This window comes from Eurosta solidaginis, chromosome 3 (assembly GCF_040869045.1).
Source record: "Eurosta solidaginis isolate ZX-2024a chromosome 3, ASM4086904v1, whole genome shotgun sequence".
Classification (NCBI taxonomy): domain Eukaryota; kingdom Metazoa; phylum Arthropoda; class Insecta; order Diptera; family Tephritidae; genus Eurosta; species Eurosta solidaginis.
In genome coordinates, this window is record NC_090321.1 from 48,770,616 (window position 1) to 48,795,124 (window position 24,509).

At 39.2% G+C, this 24,509-nt stretch overlaps 2 protein-coding genes across 2 annotated transcripts in view; both read right to left on the minus strand.

Moving 5' to 3' along the window:
* The window catches only part of par-1, a 262,434-nt gene that overhangs the window by 199,597 nt on the left and 38,328 nt on the right, over positions 1–24,509 (minus strand). The window lies entirely within an intron of this gene.
* mei-W68 (meiotic W68) overlaps positions 9,115–24,509 on the minus strand; it is a 53,716-nt gene continuing 38,321 nt past the window's right edge. The window contains exons 2-3 of the mRNA XM_067771604.1: positions 17,280–17,661; positions 9,115–11,946 (exon numbers count right to left, since the gene is read on the minus strand). Coding sequence (XP_067627705.1) covers positions 11,303–11,946; positions 17,280–17,661 — 1,026 coding nt within the window. The 3' untranslated portion in view covers positions 9,115–11,302. The remainder of the gene's footprint in view (positions 11,947–17,279; positions 17,662–24,509) is intronic.

Here is a 24,509-nt window from a genome sequence, read left to right on the forward strand (position 1 = left end):
TGATATAAAACAAGTTTAAAAGGGTCGTAGACTAGAATAATAAGCTATAACTTAGCAAAAAATAGTTTTGAATCAATGATATTTCACTTATCAAGTTTTATTGTAAGAGGATATGGGGAGACATTTTTTTTAAACGGGCGGTGCACCGTGTTATGTAGAAAAGTAATTTATCTGAAATGAAATGTACAATTGAAGCTCACGCTGAGTTTGTTGCACCCGAACTTAGACACCTTTACTTGTTGTATATTGATGCAATGCAACTCTGCTCTTACTGCTGTTTTTCATTCCACTCCATTCGACTGCCTTCTTTTACTGCCTTCCACTTTATTCGCAACATAACCTCAATTTAAGTTGCCAAACTATATAGTAAACAATGGCTACCTTAGCAATGTAAATTCAACATGAAGTTAGTATTAAACTAAGCTTGACTCTGCCTTTTGGGCCGTTTAAACTAAGATGAACATCTAAGTATTTTGAAAACTGTCATGCGGTAAGATTAAACTGCTTATTTCTCATTTTGGTTACAGGATTTTACTTTACATTTCTTAGCTTATTATTAAAAGAAACAAAGTTTCACATATTAAAAAAATGTATAAGAAGTAGATGATGCGGTTACCTTCAGCGCAGTTTTTCATCTCAAAAATGCAACAGACGTGCTGAAATAGAGTAGTAAGGTTCGAGCCTTGATTTTTACGTTAGAAAGAAGGGTTGGATGTGCTTTCCATCAAATTATAGAGGTAAGTCTTGCATGATTAGTTGGCAACAAGTCGCAGTATTATAATCCAAGGAATTATTCCTTTTTCCAGAATAACGAAAAATGTATTGCAATCCTCTGGAACTTCAATCAAAATAATAATTATTCCAAACGGAATGAATTCCTTAACAACTTTGCTTCATATATCTGTGATCATAAGAAATAACATAAACTTATAAACCCTACATCTATATCTGCCTTTTATTGCTAGTCTTTATTCATGTTCACTTTATTACTCATTCTCTCTACCCGGGCCAAATCGTTATCCATGGTGATATAACCGTCTACCGTATTTTTAAACTCTAGATCTTTTGGCGACCATAATAGAAAAATATTGTGACGAATATTATCATCACTAAGCCGATACTAGCATCACTAAGCCGATACTAAGCAGCCACTCGTATGTACGTAAACAAATCAATCATCATGTACACACATACATACAAGGCAGCGGAGTGATACTCGCAAACGCATGTCATCATCAGCCGAAGTAGTACTCACATATACACACGCCTATGGCTACAAACTACAAATATACAAGTATATGACTGGTAACCAAGCATGGAGTTCACGAAATTACTAGACCTTAGGATAAATGGATGAACGAGGAAACCGAGAGTATAAAAGCAGCGCAAGCTGAGGCATGACTAAGCAGTTTGATTTAAGCACGGTATTGGTTGTGAAGTATAAGTGTTATTGTGAAGTACTCTCAAAGTAGTCTAATAAAGACCATTTTGCATTATTGAATAATGGAGTGATTTATTCAACAGTATATCGCTTCGAACGTTAGCAGAAGGTTTGGAATAAGGGGAATTTCATTAAATTCGTTACAATATATTTGAGGGTATGTAGGGATATTTTTTGTCAATTTCATCGAAAACGAAAGTATACTGCCGTCCATAGCAACAGGAGTAAAGTTTACTTACTGCCTTTTAGAACATTTGATGTCAATATATTTCTGCGACACCAATTTACTCATTAACTTAAAAATTAATCAATAAAAATAAAACAATATTTATAATTGGGTTTGTGTTTCGAATAAAAGAAAAATAGTAAATCTATTTTTCAAAGCAAGAAAGCAGTAAAAAATGAATATTACTGCTTTTATTCTTTGAAAAATGGTTATACATAGAAATGTTATATTTTAACTTTTAAAAAAACTTAATAATAAAATGAAAAAAAAGAATAAAGAAAAAAAACTTTTTTAAAAATAAGCTTTTATTATTGGTTAATAAAATTAACTAAGAAGTAAAAAATAAATTGACTGTAAAGAAATATAACACTTTATAAGTTCATTGTAACCTTTAACGATAATTAGGCTTCTTCGTCTGCGACAAAAAAATTCCATATTGCACATAATTATATATTTTTAACATTAAAACTTTACACCTAAATTATTAAATCTTACAGTTTATATCACAGTCCTAGTTGTTCTAATAAAAGCGTGTTAAATTTTGATGGTATAATTAACAACATTTAGGACCTCCTTTTCTTGCTATCACAATGTATGACGCTTTTATTAGAACAATTAGGGCTGTGATATAAACTGTAAGATTTAATAAATAAGGTGTAAAGTTTTAATGTTAAAAGTATATAATTATGTACAATATGGAATTTTTTTGTCGCAGACGAAGAAGCCCAATTATCGTTAAAGGTTACAATGAACTTATAAAGTGTTATATTTCTTTACAGTCAATTTATTTTTTACTTCTTAGTTAATTTTGTTAACCAATAATAAAAGCTTATTTTTAAAAAAGTTTTTTTTTCTTTAATTAAATTTTTTATTTTTTAGTTCGTTTTATTAACAAGTGATAAACGCTTGTTCTTAGAAACGGTTTTTTCTTAAATTTAATTTAAATACCAATTTTTTTTTTAATTTTTAGTAGGGTAAAATATTGTTTAAATTAGTTATGTAATCTTTACTTAGTTATTTGCAACGTTTTTCATCCTATCCATTTCTTTTAATGCATCAACATTACAAGGTTTCTGCGAAGTCAACTTTGAACAGTCAAGTTCTTCCAATCGAGTGTTAAGCTGCAGACATTGGTGCTTTATCGGTAGCCGTATCGGTACCCTTATAACAGCTGATTGGACTTACCTTATGAGAATCAATGCAATCGATTATTGGTGCCGCTAAGGTCGTAACCGTATCGAAGCCAACCAATTGGTTTTTGGTTTACCGTCGTAACGATAAGCAGCTGATTACGATAGGGATACGACTAAAGCGATACGATAAACGGCACCAATGACTACGGCTTTAACTAACTTAAAATCACATTTTATTGTGACTTTGGCTATGTCGCGTTCAGTTTACAACTACTAATTGCAGAACTCTGCTCTGTTTAAAAATCTGTAAACCAAAATCAAGTGCGCAGAAAAGTAGCCTAACTTCTACGTTTGTTGTATACACAAAAAAAGCGAAGTTACCTGCGTTCTTGAGGACTTAGGCTTTTATGCCAAGGTGAGCACATATCTTTACCGATAACTCTGTTATCGATTAATTTATCGAATTCTCGCAAAGTAATATTGCATTGTCATCGGATTTATACATGCGTGCAAAATATCAGCTCAATCGGATACCGGGAAGTGTATCAAATTTAACTTGCAAGATTTGATTACAAACAACAGCCAAGTGAAACTCAACAAAAGCTTATAAAAAGCAGCAAATTTCATTTTACAGCTTTTAGATTCACAAGCCATGAAGGCAGTTCACATCCAACTGCGGGCTACGAAAATAATAATGTACCAGAATCGCACGACAATTACTCTCCATAAAGTCATTTAATAGTCATATTCATTAAGTTTTGTTGTGTACCAAATTAAACTATTTATTTAAAACAAACGTAAAACTCTCACTCCATATTTCTCTGATTTTACTGCCTTTTTGCTATGGACGGCAGTATAGTAATGTGTTATATAATTTCCTCTTTCTGAAGTTGCTTAAACTTAATAAGTTAGGTCGTCTGTGTTGGATCAAGCGGCTCGCTATATAAACGTGCAAATAATATTTTCATCTCCGTTGCGCGCTGGGCTTGGGACGCGCCCCGTCCAACCACGCTCCAATGAAATGAAAAAACAAGCTTTGGATAACGACCATCGCAAACGTTTAAAGGGCAATGATTTGAGAGCATGCACCTGGAACGTTCGCTCCCTGAATGGGATTGGTGCATCTGCCTAGCTGGTTGATGTCCTCGTCAAAGCAAAATCTGACATCACCTCCATCCAAGGAATGCGTTGGACGAAGCAAGGAAGAAACAATATTAAAAATTGTGGCATCTATTGGAGTGGCCATACAAATAAGCGCAGTTTCGGCGTCGGATTCCTGGTGCGAGAGAGACTTTGTCGCCAAGTATTTGCGTTTACGCCTGTGGACGAACGTCTCGCCGCTATCCGAATAAAAGCAACATTTTTAAACGGTTTTATTAGGTTGACTTGACAGGCTGGTTGGACAGCACTTTTTTGTAATTGAAATTTAAGTAATTTCCCGAAAAGCTACAGGCTTGAAACTTGGAATATAGTTCAGAACCCGATGACAATGCAATAATAAGAAAAAACTCCGATAGGTGGCGCATGGATCGAAATATTTCAAAAAATCGTATTTGTGGTCCGATTTGGTTCATATTTGGAACATATAATACATACATGAATAGAAAGCGAGTTATAAAAAAATCGCCGCTAGTAGGCGAGCGGCAATTACCCCAAAAATGACATAGGAGTGACCAGATCATTCCTAGTCGCTAATAATAGCCTATCTCTATGTTTTCGAGGATGCTGAATCCGAATCTGAACTTTATCTTACCCTAAAATTGGGGGAACATTGTCAAAATCGACAATTACGTCAAAAATGAGTAAACTTATTTTTCATGATTTGTTGTGTTCAAATCGTTGTCACTCAGCCAATTATGAATATTTTTCTTTGAAAATTTTATGGCATATTTGTGAACATATTCATTAGACTGGGTCGAAAAAAAAAGTTGCTAATGTCCGCCCCTAAATTTGAATTTTATGTTGAGAGGGTTTCGGGAAACTTTTTTTAAATTTTTTTTTGATCCTTCGAAATATAGCCGAAAAGGTTTTTTTCGTTGTAACTTGGTTATTTGATGTCCGATTTTTAAAATTGGTATGTCATTATTTTCCTTCAAACGTTTGCCATGGTCGTCATCAATAGAGAGTGTATTTATCCGAGGCTTGTTGTTATATTTCATTGGAGTATGGTTTTACGGGTCCCAAGCCCAGCGCACAACCCGCTCAGCGGGGGTGAAAATATTACTTGCACGTTTATATAGCGAGCCGCTTGCTCCAAGACAGACGCCCGCTTGCAGCCGCACCTAGAGGTGTACAGACGCTGCCGATGAGATCTCCCCCGGCTAGCCCTTAAACCGATTATGTCAGAGTGGCCTAGCCAGGTCAAGTAAAAAAGTGGGCGGGGTCCGCTCTTTTCCCTTATTTGAAGGGCGGAATTCTTTTTTTGAGAAATTTAGTATAACAGCTGTTATACGAGGTGAAAAGTCAGACTCTGACTTCTGAATACAGTCAGACTCTGACTTCTGACTTTTCACCTTTACTTTTTCAATTTGTTGAACGCGTTAACAAAAAAATAAAATTTTGAAATGTAGACTTTCGAACTTCGAACTTCGTAAGCCGATATATATTTTTTGGAGGCTAAGTTCGAAAAACGGAAATAGGACTTTGTTTACTTAAGCCTCAATCTCTGCAAAAAAGTGGGTTTTGTCCAATACACAGAAAAAAAGTTGATTTTGTCGCATAGCGTTATTATTATAAATACGAAAGAACAGGTTTGACTCACTTATTTACTTTGACTTCCCCTATTCATGATATTTGGCATATCTTTTTTAACTTTTCAATGCAAACCCTGCAATTTTTCCTCCAAAAATATCATGAGTTTCAGGTCTAAGTATAATAAGAATCAGGTAAAATAACAGTTACAATAAATATTGAAAGTGCTATAACTTCTTTGTTTATTATTTTAGTAATATGGTTTCAAAGCACCATTTTCTTGAATTTTTAAATACTTTCTTTTGGTGAAAACGTCTTTATAGCTTAAAAGGACATTAAACGGAAATGTGAAGCTTCTCAAGGCCAAAATAATGACATATCAATTTTAAAAATCGGACGTCAAATAACCAAGTTACAACGGAAAACCCTTTTCGGCTCTATTTCCAAGGATCAAAAAAAATTTTCCGAAACCCTCTCCACATAATCTTTAAATTTAGGGGCGGACATTAGCATTTTTTTTTTGTATGGGCACCAACCCAGTCTAATATTCATGCAGGCTTAGACGGTGGTAACCTATCGATACTTGGATTTTTCAGTCGGGCTAAATTATATCTAAGCGAATTTACATATGTCAGTGCGAATAGATTTTGATTTATTAAGTAGATCGTACAACATAGCCAAAAAAGGTCATTTATTCTAAATCTGAGGTTTTTTTGCTACAGTCTAGACTGTTTTTTTACCAATGAAAAAAGCGAAGACGTTGTATCGCATCCAGTTATTGCGTGCACGGTTACGAGAGAAGAAGTTAAAGGTAATCCAAGTTTTTCCGACAAGCTATGTATAGGAATATATCTTCTCAAATCTGCACGAATAGTTTGTTTGCCCATATAAAACCAAAGTTGAGGCTTATTTTCTAACGATTGGTAGTTACTTAACAGTAATATAAATACATCCGTATCGGGTGACTCTACAACAATTATTTGCTCTTTATTGGAGGAGGGACGCATACGTGGCGCAGAGTCGAGTAAAGTCTTTGGAAGGATTATGTATTGAGGACTTAGATTGTAACAAATAGTCAGGAAAGAGTCCTTGTAATAATGAGTCACTAAATGAACTAGAATAGAATGAGAAATAATAGGCAATTAAATAAAAGCGTTGGACGCGTCATATTTCTATTGATAGTCATAAATAAAACCAACTGAACCTTAATCAGGTTATGATACGCCTCACATTTTTACATGAAGTAATAATAATACGAAAAGCTAGAAAATAATTAGGTTAGGTACTAGTCATCACACTCCTTATCAATCTAGGGCGTTGATAACAATTAAATAAAAGCGTTGGACGCGTCCAATTTCTATTGATAGTCATAAGTAGGACCAACTGAACCTTAGTCAGGTTATGCTACGCTTCAAATTTTTCGAAATTTCACACGTCCAACGCTTTTATTTAATTGTCTGACCAACGCCCTAGATTGATGATGAGTGTGATGACTAGTACCTAGGACCTACCTAATTATTTTCTATCTTTTAGTATTATTATTACTTCATGTAAGTATTGTTTTCAATAAAACCGTTTAACTTAAAATTTTTTTAAATTATTTTATTTAATATATCATGCATCTGCGCCCATGCACCGACATAGGAGAAAGACGATGAGGTGAAAAACGCTTTCTATGAACGATTAGAAGTCGTGCTTAGAAACTTTCAACGCCAGGGTGTGGGGTGGCCTCACAGTCGGAAAGTTCAGCCTACACAACGAAACTTCTCCTAATTGACTGAGGCTGATTGACTTTGTGGGTGCTCGAAACATGGTCATATCCAGTACGAGGTTCATGCATACAAGGATACATCAAGCTAAATGGCTGTCCGCCGATGGAAGTTCTCGCAATTAAATCGACCACGTTGCGCCAAATCTTCGAAAAAATCCGCGAAAAAAGAATCGACACACATTACCTCTTCGTCGATTTTAAAGCCGCCTTCGACAGCACGAAAAGGAGCTGCCTATATCCCGCTATGTTTGAATTTGGTTTCCCCGCAAAACTTATACGACTGGGCAAAATGACGCTGAGCAACATCAGCTTAGTTATAATTGGGAAAGACCTCTCCGAGCCGTTCCAAACTAAACGAGGTTTCAGACAAGGTGACCCCCTATCGTGTGATTTCTTTAATTTGATGCTGGAGAAAATTATACTAGCTCCAAAACTTAACCGCTCTGGAACAAGATTCTAAAAAAGCATGCAATTACTGGTATATGCTGATGACATCGCCCTGAACACCCGCGACGAGCAAAGAATCCCGCATATGCGCCTAGGCTACCACACTACTGTTGGCAGCCATAACTTCCTTCCGCTGGAAGGACCAGGTGGAAAACGATTTAAACTCCCTGGGTGTGACCAATTGGCGGCAGTTAGCAGAGCGAAGAAACGACTGGCACGCCTTGCTGGACAGCCATAACCGTTTAAACGGTTAAGCGCCAATTAAGTAAGTAAGTAAGAATAAGTGAATAGGATCGGATAAAAATGTACTTATCTTATTAGTAAGGTTTAATAAATTATGTTTGGAAGATAAAGCTGGCTTTATGCTGGGTACATTTTTTACAAAAATTTAAAAGAATCAAAGAAAAACTTTTTGTGAACAAAGCATTTTCATACTTTCTCACGATTTTTATTGTTGTTTCAACAAGATGTTATGGAAGTGTTGGCGATGCAGACAGTAATTTTTTGGTTTTATTTGTGACAACATTCGGTTCTCGTAGGAGCGGTTGAGAGATGTGTTGAAGCTATGAAGCTTTGTATGGTGCAATTTGAATTCCAAAAATTACATCCCTCCTTTGCGCTAAGGCATATGAAGCTGTATACAAAAACAAGTAAGGAAGGCTAAGTTCGGGTGTAACCGAACATTACATACTCAGCTGAGAGCTTTGGAGACAAAATAAGGGAAAATCACCATGTAGGAAAATGAACCTAGGGTAACCCTGGAATGTGTTTGTATGACATGGGTATCAAATGGAAGGTATTAAAGAGTATTTTAAAAGGGAGTGGGCCCTAGTTCTATTAGGTGGACTCCTTTTCGAGAAATCGCCATAAAGGTCGACCAGGGGTGACTCTAGAATGTATTTGTACGATTTGGGTATCAAATGAAAGGTGTTAATGAGTATTTTAAAAGGGAGTAGCCCTAAGTACTATATGTGAAGCCGTTTTCAAGATATCGACCAAATTGTGGACCAGGGTGACCCAGAATATCATCTGTCGGATACCGCTAATTTATTTATATATATAATACCATGAACAGTATTCTTGCCATGATTCCAAGGACTTATGGTTTCGCCCTGCAGAACTTTTTCATTTTCTTCTATTTAATATGGTAGGAGTCACACCCATTTTAAAAAGTTTTGTCTAAAGTTATATTTTGCGACAAAAAAACCAATCGCATCACCATTTTTCATCCCTTTTTTCGTATTGGTATAGAATTATAGCATTTTATTCATTTTTCGAAATTTTCGATATCGAAAAATTGGCCGTGGTCATAGTCGGATTTCGCCCATTTTTAATACCAAGATAAAATGAGTTCAGATAAGTATGTGAACTAAGTTTAGTAAACATATATCGACTTTTGCTCAAGTTATCGTGTTAACGGCCAAGAGGAAGTACAGACGGTCGACTGTGCATAAAAACTGGGCGTGGCTTCAACCGATTTCGCCCATTTTCACAGCAAACAGTTATCGTCATAGAAGCTATGCCCTTACCAAATTTCACAAGGATTAATAAAATCATTGTTCGACTTATAGCATTAAAAGTATTGTGGAAAAATTAAATCAAAAAGGGCAGAGCCACGCCCATTTTGGAATTTACTTTTATTTTTGTATTTTGTTGTACCATATCATTACTGGAGTTGAATGTTGACATAATTTACTTATATACTATAAAGATATACAATTTTTTGTTAAAATTTGACTTTTAAACATTTTTTTTAAAGTGGGCGTGTTCGTCATCCGATTTTGCTAATTTTTATTTAGCACACATATAGTAATAGGAGTAACGTTCCTGCCAAATTTCTTCATGATATCTTCAACGACTGCCAAATTACAGCTTGCAAAACTTTTAAATTAGCTTCTTCGGTGCCACGTCCATTGTCAAAAGTTTTACTAATATTCTATTCTGCGTCTTTAGGCCAACCCACCTGCCAAGTTTCATCGCTTTATCCGTCTTTGGTAATGAATTATCGCACTTTTTCAGTTTTTCGAAATTTTCGATATCGGTCGTGGTTATAGTCCGATTTCGTTCATTTTAAATAGCGATCTGAGATGAGCGCGCAGGAACCTACATATCAAATTTCATTAAGATACCTCAAAATTTACTCTAGTTATCGTGCTTACGGACAGACGGACGGACGGACGGACATGGCTAAATGAATTTCTTTTTTCGCCCAGATCATTTTGTATAAAGAAGTCTATATCTATATGTATCTCGATAAGTTTATGCCGTTACGGGGTACCGTTATGCGAACAAAGTTAATATACTCTGTGAGCTCTGCTCAGCTGAGTATAAAAAATTTATTGGCAGGATCTATGACTTCACCGTCCCATCAAAAGGCGGATTTAGGTATTTTAAGAGGTCGAGTTGCCAACGTATGTGCCCTTGATGGTGGCTCTGTTGTGAACATACGCTTATTGGGATCTCCTTATACTTTAACACATAATTAATATTGACAGCATGTTGTTATTATTGTAGCGATAAAGACACTCCCGGAAGGTTTTTTGGAGTGTTATCGATGTTGATGGTCCTTTGCCGTATATTGATCCGGTATGTTCTGGTAACAAGTCACCGGAACCTCGGCTGCTAGAGAAACAGGATTCACCACGGGTAGGTGAGCTTGACAATTGGTTTGCATAAGCTTTAAATTGCGCTGACATTGCCTTAAAAAGGTTGCCCGCTGGGGATAATATCGATGGCATAATGTACATAAGGCACAATTGACATTGTGAGCAGCGCATGGCCAATCGGCAGCAAAATTGATACCGACATGAATACCCAATATTCGTCAATGACATGAATAGAATGGACACGGACTTTGTCGGTGAAATATATAAATTTCACAGGTGAAAGTCTAGTTGAGGGGTCGACTGCTAATACGCTACCACGCGTATTAATCTCGACAACAATAATCCGAAGGCGGAAAATAAAAATTGTATCTCTGTCCGGAGATATTTGCAGTTGAAGTTGGCGATTATCATGTGATTGTTGTAATGTTGTAGTACCCATAAAAAAATTGTGAACATAAGTGTTTTGCGCGGATATAGTTTTGGTCGCCAAACCAGTGTTGGACCCACCCAGGGTAATTTATTATAAGCGCGGCCGAAGGCCGCCAACGCAAAAAGGTGTTCTACGCAAAAATACTATGGATTACACCGCCGGTTTCGGAGGGACCCGCGGGTCATATTTCGGTTTTTCGTTAATATCTTTTGAATGGGTAAAATTTTTATTTTCCGCCTTCGGATTATTAATACTGATGTCAAGACGCGTCGCGTCGTCTGACACCTCTCGATATTTTTGACAGCGTATTAGCAGTCGACCCCTCAACTATACTTTTACCATTTCACAAACGGCGAGGTGTTATTCTGCAAAGAATATTTACTTACAAACTATACTCTAACAATTCCACTTCTGATATAATGTTAGCATTCTAAGAACAAATTCCAAGTTTGATATATGTATTCAAGTTCATCTTAAAACATTCGTTAACTTCATTACAAATTAGTGAAAAAATAAGACTAAAATTAAAAATAAGACTATCTCTACCGAATCAAAATTCATAACATAAGGTTCCGTTTTATCTTATTTGGCATGTAGTCATTTAGAAGAAAAAGTTCTGAAATACTATGCAGCTCATCGATATGTATTTTTCTCTGCAAGTGCTGTAATGTTTGCAATTCAAATCGTATGCCATCTTTTATATAGCTATAGCGTAACATACGCTGAAGTTTTCGATTATCGTTGGCGCTTAACGCTACATGCGGAAAATTAAATATAACCAATTCAGTAGGATGTATACCAATCCAACGCATTTTTGGACATATTAGATTTTTTGAAATTTCTCGCGACATTTTCCGCGAACCAAATTGATAGATTAACAATATTTCAATACCAAATGGATCGGCATCAAAGAGTGCATAAATTGGAAGTTTATGTATGGTCGAAAGACGATTTATAATGTAACGTGTACTTAGATCGGGATATCCTCTACCTGTCATCAAAATTATATCCATACCAAGATTTTCGAAAATTTTTTGTGATATTAATTTGGAAAATACAGTCTCTTTTTCTACAACCAATACAAATGTAGCACTTGTTTCTAAACGATTAATTGAATTGTGATCTTGTGGTAGTACAACAGCACCGCCATGAGTGAAACAGTCGATCATGTCTCCGTTAATCATATGAAAACGGATTGCACCTACAAAATATAAAACAAAATGAAACAAATATAATAATTGATTTAATACATTTTTTGGAATATTCATGTCAGCTCGTTATCAACTTATCTGCTTAAAAATTACACAGGCCGACAGCGTCTCAGACCCAGAAACCGGACTATATATTTTCGAAGTATTTTGATGCGATGAATCGAAATCTGACCTCAAAATTTCTCTATCAGCTCTGGTTTTCGAGATATCCTAACCTATCTAGCATCTTTAAATACATCGATGTGCGGCCACCGTGGTGTGATGGTAGCGTGCTCCGCCTATCACACCGTATGCTCTGGGTTCACACCCCGGGCAAAGCAACATAAAAATTTTAGAAATAAGGTTTTTCAATTAGAAAAAATTGTCTAAGCGGGGTTGTTGTTGTTGTTGTAGCAATGCTCGCCCCACCTAATAGCCGCGACCGATCAAAAATTGTCATCAATATCCTCTAACGGGAGTCCAAGGAAACTTGCCGTTTCAACAGGGGTGGACCATAAGGAAAGGGGTGTTAGAGGCGTTGGTTCCACATTACAATTGAAGAGATTGTTGGTGTCATGTGGGGACACATTGCAAGCGGGGCATACATTTTGTATGTCGGGGTTGATTCTGGATAGGTAAGAGTTTAACCTGTTACAGTATCCAGAACGAAGTTGAGCAAGAGTGACACGCGTTTCCCTGGGGAGTATGCGTTCCTCTTCCGCAAGTTTTGGATAATTTTCGTTAAGTACTGGATTCACCGGGCAATTCCCGGCATAAAGGTCCGACGCCTGTTTATGGAGTTCACCAAGGACCTGCTTGTGTTTTTTCACTTCATACGGCTGGGTTCTCAGGTGCCGTATTTCCTCAAAATGCTTACGGAGATGACTCCTTAAGCCCCTAGGTGGTGCTGGTTCATCAATCAGATGTCTGTTGGGATGCCCAGGTTTCTGGGTATTCAACAGGAACTGTTTGGTCAGCATCTCATTTCTCTCCCTGATGGGGTGTATTCTCGCCTCATTATGCAGATGGTGTTCTGGGGACATAAGAAGACAGCCCGTGGCGATTCTGAGAGCAGTATTTTGGCAGGCCAGTAGTTTCTTCCAGTGGGTGGTTTTTAGGCTTGGCGACCATATGGGTGACGCGTAGCACGTAATCGGCTGGCTAATTGCTTTGTATGTAGTCATGAGCGTTTCTTTATCTTTTCCCCAAGTACTGCCAGCGAGGGATTTGAGGATTTTGTTACGGCTCTGAATTCTCGGAACAATTGCGGCTGCGTGCTCACCAAAATGTAGATCCTGATCAAATGTCACACCCAAGATTTTGGGGTGTCGGACAGTCGGTAGCGTAGTCGACATGGTCGACATTTGGGGCGTCCATGTTGTAAATAAGGTCGCGGAAGATTTAGTCGGTGATAATGCCAGGTTTCGCGAGGCGAAAAAACTGGAGAGATCAGGGAGGTAGCCGTTTATTTTATTGCATAGCGCATCGATCTTTGGGCCTGGGCCTGTGGCCATTATTGTGCAGTCATCGGCGTAGGAAACGATTGTGACTCCTTCCGGTGGTGAAGGTAGCTTAGATATGTAGAAATTAAACAAAAGTGGGGATCGATGCCTGCCGACCACCCAGATAATTTGCAGTCCACCTTTTAAGACATGGGGGAAGGGTAGACCCTTCCAGGTCCTGCAGTAACGAGCCATGGTTGACCGTATCAAAAGCTTTTGATAGGTCTAGCGCTACGAGTACTGTTCTATGGTGGGGGTATTGATTTAAACCGCAATTTATCTGGGTGCTAATGGCATTTAGCGCGGTGGTAGTGCTATGGAGTTTTCTGAAGCCATGCTGATGTGGGGCTAGCTGCAAATTTGCTTGGAAATAAGGGAGCAAAATGGCTTCAAGCGTCTTTGCCACTGGCGATAGGAGAGATATCGCACGATATGACTCACCTATGTTAGCTGGTTTCCCAGGCTTTAGTAGCGGGACCACCTTGGCCATTTTCCATTTCTCAGGTATGACAAAGGTGGAAAGAGACAGATTGAAGACATGCGCTAAATATTTGAACCCCTTTTCCCTAGGTTTTAAGCATCGGCATGGCTATGCCGTCTGGGCCCACTGCTTTGGATGGTTTAGCACGACCAATGGCGTCCTCAACCTCTTTAGCGGTGATGGTGATTGGTGACGCGCTGAATTTGTGTTTATGTGCGCGTCTATTGGCTCTCCGTCTATCTTTGTCGACCGTAGGATTCATAATATATTGTCGGCAGAAAGCGCTCGCGCATTTTTTCGCGTCCGACAGCACTTTGTCACCAAAGGCGATGGAAACTTTGTCTTTGTGCTTAGTCGGATGTGTTCATCTACAAGCAATCTGATGTGTTGGTTCATATCCCTTATTTGGGGGTCGCCTGGGTCAAGCTGTCTTATAAGGTCACGTTCTCTCGCTAAGTTTGCGGCCTCCGCCGGGAAATGAGGCCGGATTTTGGGAATTCTCCCGGCGGGAATGAAATGTGCCGAGGCGGATTTAATGACCCTACGGAAGGCACGCTCGCCTTGGCGGGCATCAGTCGGGATAGGGAGGGCAGCAAGGCGGCTGTCTGTAAAGGATTTATATTCTTCCCACTTTCCTTTTTTGAAGTTTATGAAAGTGCGTTTTTCAGTGACGATGAAGTCGGCGTTACGCTCAAGCGAAATAAGTATGGGCAGGTGGTTGGATGCCAATGTTACCATCGGCTGCCAGTTGATGCAGTTTACGAGTTCTGCGCTCACGATTGAGATATCTGACGAGCTGTGACAGCTTCCTACCATACGTGTGGGGGCGTCTCCGTTTATTGTGCAGAACGTCGTTTCTTCTATTTGATCCGCCAACATCTCACCCCTACTGTCCGCCCGCAAGTTTGAATGCCATAGATCATGATGGGCATTGAAATCGCCTAATATAATGCGATTGTTGCCAGTGAGTAAGGCCCTGAAATTAGGGCGGTATCCACTGGGGCAACAGGTGGCAGGAGGGATGTAGATGTTGATGATTTCTAGGTTTGCATCGCCTGACCGGACAGATAGGCCTTGACGTTCTAAGACATTGTCCCTGCGGTCGATACCAGGATCAAATATACAATATTGCACAGAGTGGTGTATGATAAACGCGAGACCGCCTCCATTTCCGCTCTCGCGGTCTTTCCTGTGGACGTTATACCCAGAGCAGGTCTGCAATGCAGATCTTGCTGTGAGTTTAGTCTCTTGAATCGCAGCAATGCGGATGTTGTGCCGCTTCATGAAATCGACTATCTCCGTAATCTTCCCAGTTAGTTCATTACAGTTTAACTGCAGAATTCTGAAGTGCATAAGGGGAGACGTCGCCACTCTGTAAGTGACGGGTGACTACGCCTGGGTTGGGGAAGGCCAGGACGCAATTCCTGTTGTGGCCCTAGGACTGGGCGTCCTTGGGCAGGCATTGGGGTACCCGGATGATTTGGGTTTGCGACCTGGCAACATGGCGCGATGAAACCCGTCGGGGGGTTGCCGTCGCGGAGACCAGAACATCTAGGGAAGTGGCACCACCCAAGGCAGGAGCTGCATTGGGCTGATGTCGCAAACATATATGTTCTGTGCTGGCAAACGGTGCAAACGGAGGTAGGGACTAAGAGTCTGTTTCCCTGACCTACACGATTGCTGCCGGAAAAGAGGGGGGGAGAAGACGGGGGCAGGGGCTGTTGCTCAGCATTGCTTCCGACTCTACTACGAAGATTGTAGTTATGAGTGGTAGCAGCTGTTTGAGTTGTTGGCGCCGTGGGGCGCGAGCAGCAGCGGGTACTTGTTGTGGCTTGCTGAGCAGCGGGGCTGCTGGAAGGTAGTGGGGGGCGCTTAGACGTAGACTACGGGACGCCCTTGGGCGTGAACAGCAAGGAGCCACAAAAGATTTATAAAAGTTACGTGGACGTCGGGTTTTGGGATCAAGCCCAGAGCAACCTGTCCGATGCAACCATCCCTTGCACGAGACACACTGAACAGAGTATGACCGTCCTAAAAAGATTCTTTTCCGGCAGATGCAGCAAAACCATTTCTCAGGACCGGGGTCAGGAGACGGACCCGAATTGGATTCGATGCCTTCCCGGAGTAAGAGAATATGGAGCAGTCCTGCTGCAAGGAGCTGTTGGGAGGATGACAATTTGTGGGAGGGACGAAACAAATTAGATGGGGTCACACTGAAATGACAGTCCTTGGTCGGGAAAAATCCCGAGTCGCTCCGGTACATAGAACCGACTGCCTTGGAAGCGGGGTCGCCCCTCGGCAGTGTTTGGCAAGCGCTCCGGGTGTATTTCTGCCATGAAAAGCTTTCAGTGAAAACTCATCTGCCTTGCAGATGCCGTTCGGAGTCGGCATAAAGCATGTAGGTCCCGTCCGGCCAATTTGTAGGGAAAATCAAGAGCACGGCGAAATTGGAAGAGAAGCTCGGCCTTAGATCTCTTCGGAGGTTATCGCGCCTTACATTTATTTTATTTATATTTAAATACAAGTCTTCTTCAAATATCATTTTTTTCGCTGAGATATCGCATTTTGAAATTTTCATGTTTCTAAATTTTCCTACACCTGAAAATCGATTGAGATAATATAGACGTGATATAGTCGATTACTAATTTTCTTGAATTGAGTCTTATTTTTCTTAAAATTTTGTCTCACACCATAAGTGTGCTAACTCACCATACCCCTACACTATCTAGCCCTCGGATACCGAGTCACACACAGCCCTGACCCCTAGAAACTACCCCTATCATACCGCATGCAGGCTAACCCACTTATCCATGTGGGCAGCGTTTACTCGCATATTTTTCTTAAAAAAAGTCTTATTTATCTAGATATCTCACACCACAAGTGGGCTAACCAACTTAACTTCGAATCCACCAACCCTCACGTATCTCCTAAAGAAACATGAAAATTTCAAAATGCGATATCTCAGCGAGAAAAAAATTTTATTTGAGCAAACTCAACGCCATTTGATAGAAGACTTGTATTTAAAGATGCCATTCATTAATTTCGATCAATGAAAACATCTGCAAGGCTACATAACCTCAAATATGGGCAAAAACGGTGTTTTTTGCACTTTTCAGTCAGGATATCTCGATAGAGCAATTCTGAGGCCAGATTTGGATTTAGCGCATCATAAACATTCGGAAATAAATAGTCTGGTTTCTGGGTCTGAATGTTGGTTAAATTTTCTCGGCCTGTGTTATTTACCTGCAGTGTACTTGATTTTGTAAACTACATAAAAACTATAACCACATAAACAGATACGCTGATAACCTGGTCCGCGTGAATACCCCTCATGTTTTAATTGAATATGTAAGTATATAACCTGCAATTAGGCCTTTTCCAGTTGCAAAAATACCCAAATTCCATGGAACAGTCTGTAAAATTGCACAGACATCAATTACACCTTTAGATATACTGACGGGCTTGCAGCATTTAGCTGGATCTTTGTAATAAAGTTCTCTTAGTGTACATTTGTCACCGGCTAAAAGACGATTATGAGCTTCCATCAAAATATAAAAACATATAGAAAATCTTGGAGCACCAGTGGATTTGCAGCTTATAATTTGTTCAATTAAAGGCAAATTTTGGTTTCGACGGGATTTAAATTTACAAATTCCTTGTTTACATGATATGAGATTCTCCAGAAAAGTTATGATAAGTTTTTCAATGTTATTCACTAATGTATAAGGCATGGTTCCAGTGTTCTTAATTAGAAATTAAAGAATAACGAAATAATAAATAAATAACTAGGCAGGTTTTAATAATTGCATCATAGTATTATATCTTATAACTTTAAACGAGCAATTCTTGTATATTTGTATGTTTGTATAGCCGAACGATCTAGGGAACGGCTCAACCGATTTAAATGAAATTTGGCGCAGAGACAATGTATCACATTCTAAGACTTTCTACCTAGGTGTTGCCACTCAGAATGCTTCACAACGTTGCCACCTATTCGAAATTTAAAAAAAATCATTATATATGCCGGCATGGGTATCAAACGAAAGCTATTTCACTCCGCATTACAATAGGGATATTTTTGAGTAGGGTTGCCATTTAGGGCTGCCACCTATACGAAATCAAAAAAAATGCATGATATGCCGATATGGTCACCAAACGAAAGGTATTTCACTCCGCATTGCAATAGGGAAATTTTTGAGTAGGGTTGCCACCTATTCGAAATTTAAAAAATTGCATGAGATATGCCGATGTGGGTATCAACCGAAAGGTATTTCACTCCGCATTACAATAGGGACATTTTTGAGTAGGGTTGCCATTGAGGGTTGCCACCTATTCGAAATTAAAATAAATTGCATGAGATATGCGGATATGGATATCAATCGAAAGGTATTTCACTCCGCATTACAATAGGGACATTTTTGAGTAGGGCAGCCATTTGGGTTTGCCACCTATTCGAAATTAAAAAAAAACTGCATGAGATATGCCGATATGGGTATCAAACGAAAGGTATTTCACTCCGCATTACAATAGGCACATTTTTGAGTAGGGTTGCCATTTAGGGCTGTCACCTATTCGAAATTAAAAAAAATGCATGAGATATGCCGATATGGGTATCAAACGAAAGGTATTTCACTCCGCATTACAATAGGGACATTTTTGAGTAGGGTTTCCACCTATTCGAAATTAAAAAAAAAAATGCATGGTAAGCCGATATGGGTATCAAACGAAAGGTATTTCACTCCGCATTACAATAGGGACATTTTTGAGTAGGGTTGCCATTGAGAGTTGCCACCTATTCGAAATTAAAAAAAAATTGCATGAGATATGCCGATATGGATATCAAACGAAAGGTGTTTCACTCCGCATTACAATAGGGACATTTTTGAGTAGGGCAGCCATTTAGGGTTGCCACCTATTCGAAATTAAAAAAAATTGCATGAGATATGCCGATATGGGTATCAAACGAAATGTATTTCACTCCGCATTACAATAGGGACATTTTTGAGTAGGGTTTCCATTTAGGGTTGCCACCTATACGAAATTAAAAAAAATTGCATGAGATATGCCGATATTGGTATCAAACGATAGGTATTTCTCCTCCGCATTACAATGGGGACATTTTTGAGTAGGGTTGCCATTTAGGGTTGCCACCTATTCGAAATATAAAAAAAATGTCATGATATATGCCGATATGGGTATCAAACGTAAGGTATTTCACTCCGCATTACAATAGGGACATTTTTGAGTAGGGTTGCAATTTAAGGTTGGGGTAGTTAGACAAAATAGTACTATACTTACTATATTCTATTAAAGGAGAACATTAAAGTTAAAAATCTTCGTAAAGAAATCTTACACATGATTCGACTTAATTTTCTTAATTTCACACACGCTAATAAAATTGAAATGCAATATCAAGGCACCGTGGCAAATTCTAATGCATATTTTTGGCAAATATGAAATGAATAATTGCAATTTCTCACAGATTACTATTACAAAGATTTCTCACCATAGCAAAAAGATATCTCACCATGGTAATTTGCTACCGTTGAAGACTAGAGGCATATCTTCAATTTGAAAACGACATCTAACCATTTAACTACTTACCAACAGATGGCGCTTAGGAAAGTAGGTTGACATTTAATTAAACTAACTGATAGTTGTCATTCGTGAAATTTAAAAGTTTTTGGAATGTAATAAAATTGTGAGACTTTCATAGTGTATAACTAAAAAAATGTTTGAAATTAATAATTCGGCGCATGAAGATACTCGACCTAAATAACTTGGTTCTCTATTTCACTAATTGTCATAGAAATCCCTATACTATAGGCTGGAATTACCCATTTCAAATTTTTCATTCCAGTTCATTTTGCGGTTAGTGTTTGATATGTTTTTGAAGTCTATTTTTAAGGAAATCAAATATTGGTAAGTAAAAATATATAATACATCTTAATTATAAAAAACATGTGTCACACAATTGAGGCCAATGGACTCCAAAACTACTGAACCGATTTTGAATTTTTTTTGCACCCCGTGTATAGTTTGATCTAACTTGCAATATAGGATAGGTGAATGGGTGACTACGGTCTCGAGATATAGGCCAAAACGTGGACCCGGGTACCCCTAGAGTGTGTTTATAGATTATGGATATTAAATGAAAGCTGTTGATGAGTGCTTTAGTAGAGGGTAATTTTCATACCCCTGGGTGACTAGGGTTTCGAGATATAGGCCAAAACGTGGACCCGGGTACCCCTAGAGTGCGTTTATAGAATATGGATATCAAATGAAAGCTGTTGATGAGTGCTTTAGTAGAGGGTAATTTTCATACCCCTGGGTGACTAGGGTTTCGAGATATAGGCCAAAACGTGGACCCGGGTACCCCTAGAGTGTGTTTATAGAATATGGATATCAAATGAAAGTTGTTGATGAGTGCTTTAGTAGAGGGTAATTTTCATACCCCTGGGTGACTAGGTCTCGAGATATATGTAGGTCAAAACGTGGACCCGGGTAGCCCTAGAGTGTGTTTATGGAATATGGATATCAAATTAAAGCTGTTGATGAGTGCTTTAGCAGAGGGTGATTTTCATACCCCTGGGTGACTCGGGTCTCGAGATATAGGCCAAAACGTGGACCTGGGTACCCCTAGAATGTGTGTATAGAATATGCATATCAAATGAAAGCTGTTGATGAGTGCTTTAGTAGAGGGTAATTTTCATACCCCTGGGTGACTAGGGTCTCGAGCTATAGGCCAAAAAGTGGACCCGGGTACACCTAGAATGTGTTTATAGAATATTGATATCAAATGAAAGCTGTTGATGAGTGCTTTAGTAGAGGGTAATTTTCATACCCCTGGGTGACCAGGGTCATGAGATATAGGCCAAAACGTAGACCCGGGTACCCCTAGAATGTGTTTATAGAATGTGGATATCAAATGAAAGCTGTGGATGAGTGCTTTAGCAGAGGGTAATTTTCATACCCCTGGGTGACTAGTGTCTCGAGATATAGGCCAAAACTTGGGCCAGTGAATGCCTAGACAGTGTTTATACAATATGGATATCAAATGAAAGCTGTTGATGAGTGCTTTAGTACAGAGTAATATATTATCCAGAGACGGACTGGGACTGGGATTAGGACTAGGACTGGGACTGAGACTCGGAGTGGGACTGGGACTGGAATAAAATACATACCACCTTCTGGGACAGGCAATAAGGGATGCAGAAGAATGAGAAGAAATTGAGAGAATAGAAAAGAGAAAAGAGAGGAGGAGATTGAGAAAGAGATAGAATGAGACGAAGATGGAGATAGGTGAAGCGAAAAAGACGGAGGGAGGAGTGAATAAAAGGATTAGGAAAAAGTGAAGAGGGGGAGGGCAGATTCAGACGGAAAAAGCTTATTAAAATGTATGCAGATTGGCCAAATTTAGGGCAGGACAACGTCTGCCGGGTCTTCTAGTGTACATATAAAAAAAAGTAGAGTTTGATTAATGATGACATGAAAAACAAAGTATGTTATACGGCACACTCGAAGGTTGCCGAGCAAAGCTCGGTCGCCCAGGTACTATTTATTGTAATATAAAATAAAAATGGGGATGTTTGTGAGGGTACCATTGGCAAATGCTATCACTACCTCGATGCACATGCAGTCAACGAAGTTTTCCTATGGTTGTTGTTGTGTTAATAGTGCTTCGCCCTATTCAATAGTTGCAACTACTCACAAACTGTACTTTAACGGAATCCAAGGAAAGTATAAGTTTCAACCGAGGTGGACCATAGAGAAGTTCCTCTTAGAGGCGTAAGTTCCAGCTTACAATTGAAATTATGGTTGGTGTCATGTAAGGACACATCGCATACAGGACAGCAATTACGTATGGTGTTGGTTCTGGACAAGTAAGAGTTGGGTCAGTTTGACGCATGTGCCCCTTGGTAGTCTGCTTTTTTCTTCTGCAAGGGGTGGATAGTGTATATTGATAACGGGGTTCACCGAGCCTAGCAAAGATATATTACGATTCTATGTGGAGTATGCTCAGGGGCTCATTATGCTTGTCTGCATCAAACAGCTGCGTAGATAGGTGCGGTATCTCACCATAGTTCTTATGGATATGTTTCCTTATCCCACTCGGAAGCGGAGTTGGATCAAGCAGTTGTTTGCTAGTGGTTTGTAACAATTTATCATAAACTGCCTGTTCAGCATATCGTTGTGCTCTTTAGCGGGAGACATTCATAAGGAGATATCGCGTGGCAGTTCTGATTGCAGCATTTTGACAGGCCCGGAGCCTTTTCCAGTATGTATTTTTAAGACCAGGCGACCAAACTGGTGACGCATTGATCATGGACGGCCGGCCAATTGCTTTGTACGTGGTTAGCAACGTTTATTGATCTTTTCTCCAGGTGCTGCCGTCAAGCGACTCGAGCATTTTGTTGCGGCTTTGTACTTTAGATAAAATTTCGGTGGCGTGCACCTTGAAGGTCAGAGTATTACCCAACGTTACCCCTAAGATCTTTGGGTGACTGGTAGTCGGTAGTATGACACCAATCCACGGGAACAGCCAATATTTGCGTCATCTGTTCCTCCCATGTCGTAAACAGAGTGACCGTGAATTTTGTCGGTGATAATGCCAGGTTGCGCGAGATGAAAAAACGAGAAAGATTGGGGAGGTAGCTGTTTATTTTAGAAACTAATTCAGCTATTGAAGAGCGAGGTCCCGTTGCCATAATCGTGCAGTCGTCGGCATAGGAAATGATTAATTGTAACTTCTTCTGGTGGGGAGGGGAGTTTTTTTATGTAGAAACTAAACAGAAGCGGGAATAGGACACCACGCTGTGATACCCCCTGTTTAATGTTTTCAGGCTTTGAGATTTCGTTCCTAAATTGAACCGACGCTTGCCGACCATTCACATAATTTGCGGTCCATCTTTTTAGACAAGGGGGAAGGTGTGAGCCTTCTATGTCTTGGAGTAGCGTACCATGGTTGACTGTGTCAAAAGATTTCGACAGGTGGAGTGCCACGGGCACCGTCCTGTGCTGGGGTTTTTACTGATTTAGTCCGTAATTTATCTGAGTATTTTGGCGTTTAGCGCGGCGGTAGTGCTATGCATTTTGCGGAAGCCATGTTGATGAGTGCCTATGCGAAGATTCGCCGTGAAATGAGGGAGCAGGACGGTTTCCCATGTCTTCGCTACTGGCGAAAGGAGTGATATTGGACGATATGTTTTACCGTAAAGTCCCTATCAAAACCGACTAAGCACAACAACAAAATATCCATATCTTTTGGCGAATTATTATCTGTCTGGTCTGCAGGCATCGGTGCATTTCAGGAAGGTAGCATCGAAGCTCAGAAATATTAAACAAGGATGTCCATATTCCCGCTTTTGTTTAACTTCTACATACCGAAGCTCTCCTCGCCAGCTAATGGAGTAACCATTGTATCCTCCGCCAATGACAGCACCTAATGACTACTGGGCCCAGCCCACGAAACCTAACAATATCACCGACCAAATCATCGCCGACCTTATTTAAAACATACCCAAAAAAACAAATCTCGACCATATTGGACATCCACGTTGATGGCATTACGCAACCGACTGTCTTACATTTAAAAATACTGGGTGTGACGTTCGATCAGGACGAACATTTTGACGACCATGCATCCGCAATCGTGTTTAAAATCCAAAGCCGTAATAAATTCCTCAAATCTCTTCCCTGCAATACTTGGGGTAAAGATAAAGAGACGCTCATCACCACTTAGAAAGCAATTGGCCGGCCGCTTGCATGCTACACGTACAGAATATTACCACAGGCAGGTCAGCAAGAGATTTGAAGATTTTTTTACGGCTCTGGATTTTCGGTACAATGCTGCATGCTCACCAAAATGTAGATCCTGATCAAATGTCACACCCAAGATTTTAGGATGTTGGACAGTCGGTAGCAAGCTCTGCGAAGTTGGCACCTACTTGGGCAAATAATTAAAAAAACCATATCTCATTCGTTTGTCCATGTTTGTCCAGGAAAAATTTTCGTTTGTCCACCTTTTGTTAAAAAGTTATTTCAAAAAAACAAAAATCGTGTCGAAAATGGCACCTCCATTTACGAGTAATTTAAAACACCCAAATGCCATTCGTTTGTCCACCTTTGTCCAGGAAAAATTTTCGTTTGTCCACCTTTTGTTAAAAAGTTATAACAAAAATATTTTTTTTTTTTGAAAAAACCCCAAAATTTTTTTTTTTCACTTTATTGTGCTAATCGTATGTCCGTCGTTTGCCCATCGTTTGTCCATTTTTGCCCAGGAAGATTTTCGTTTGTCCACCTTTTTTTAAAAAGTTATTTCAAAAAAACAAAAATCGTGTGTGAAGTTGGCACCTCCTTTTACGAGTAATTAAAAAAACCAAATGCCATTCGTTTGTCCATCGTTTATCCACGATTGTCCAGGAAAAATTTTGGGGATTTTTCGAAAAAAAAAAAATATTTTTGTTATAACTTTTTAACAAAAGGTGGACAAACGAAAATTTTTCCTGGACAATCGTGGATAAACGATGGACAAACGAATGGCATTTGGTTTTTTTAATTACTCGTAAAAGGAGGTGCCAACTTCACACAT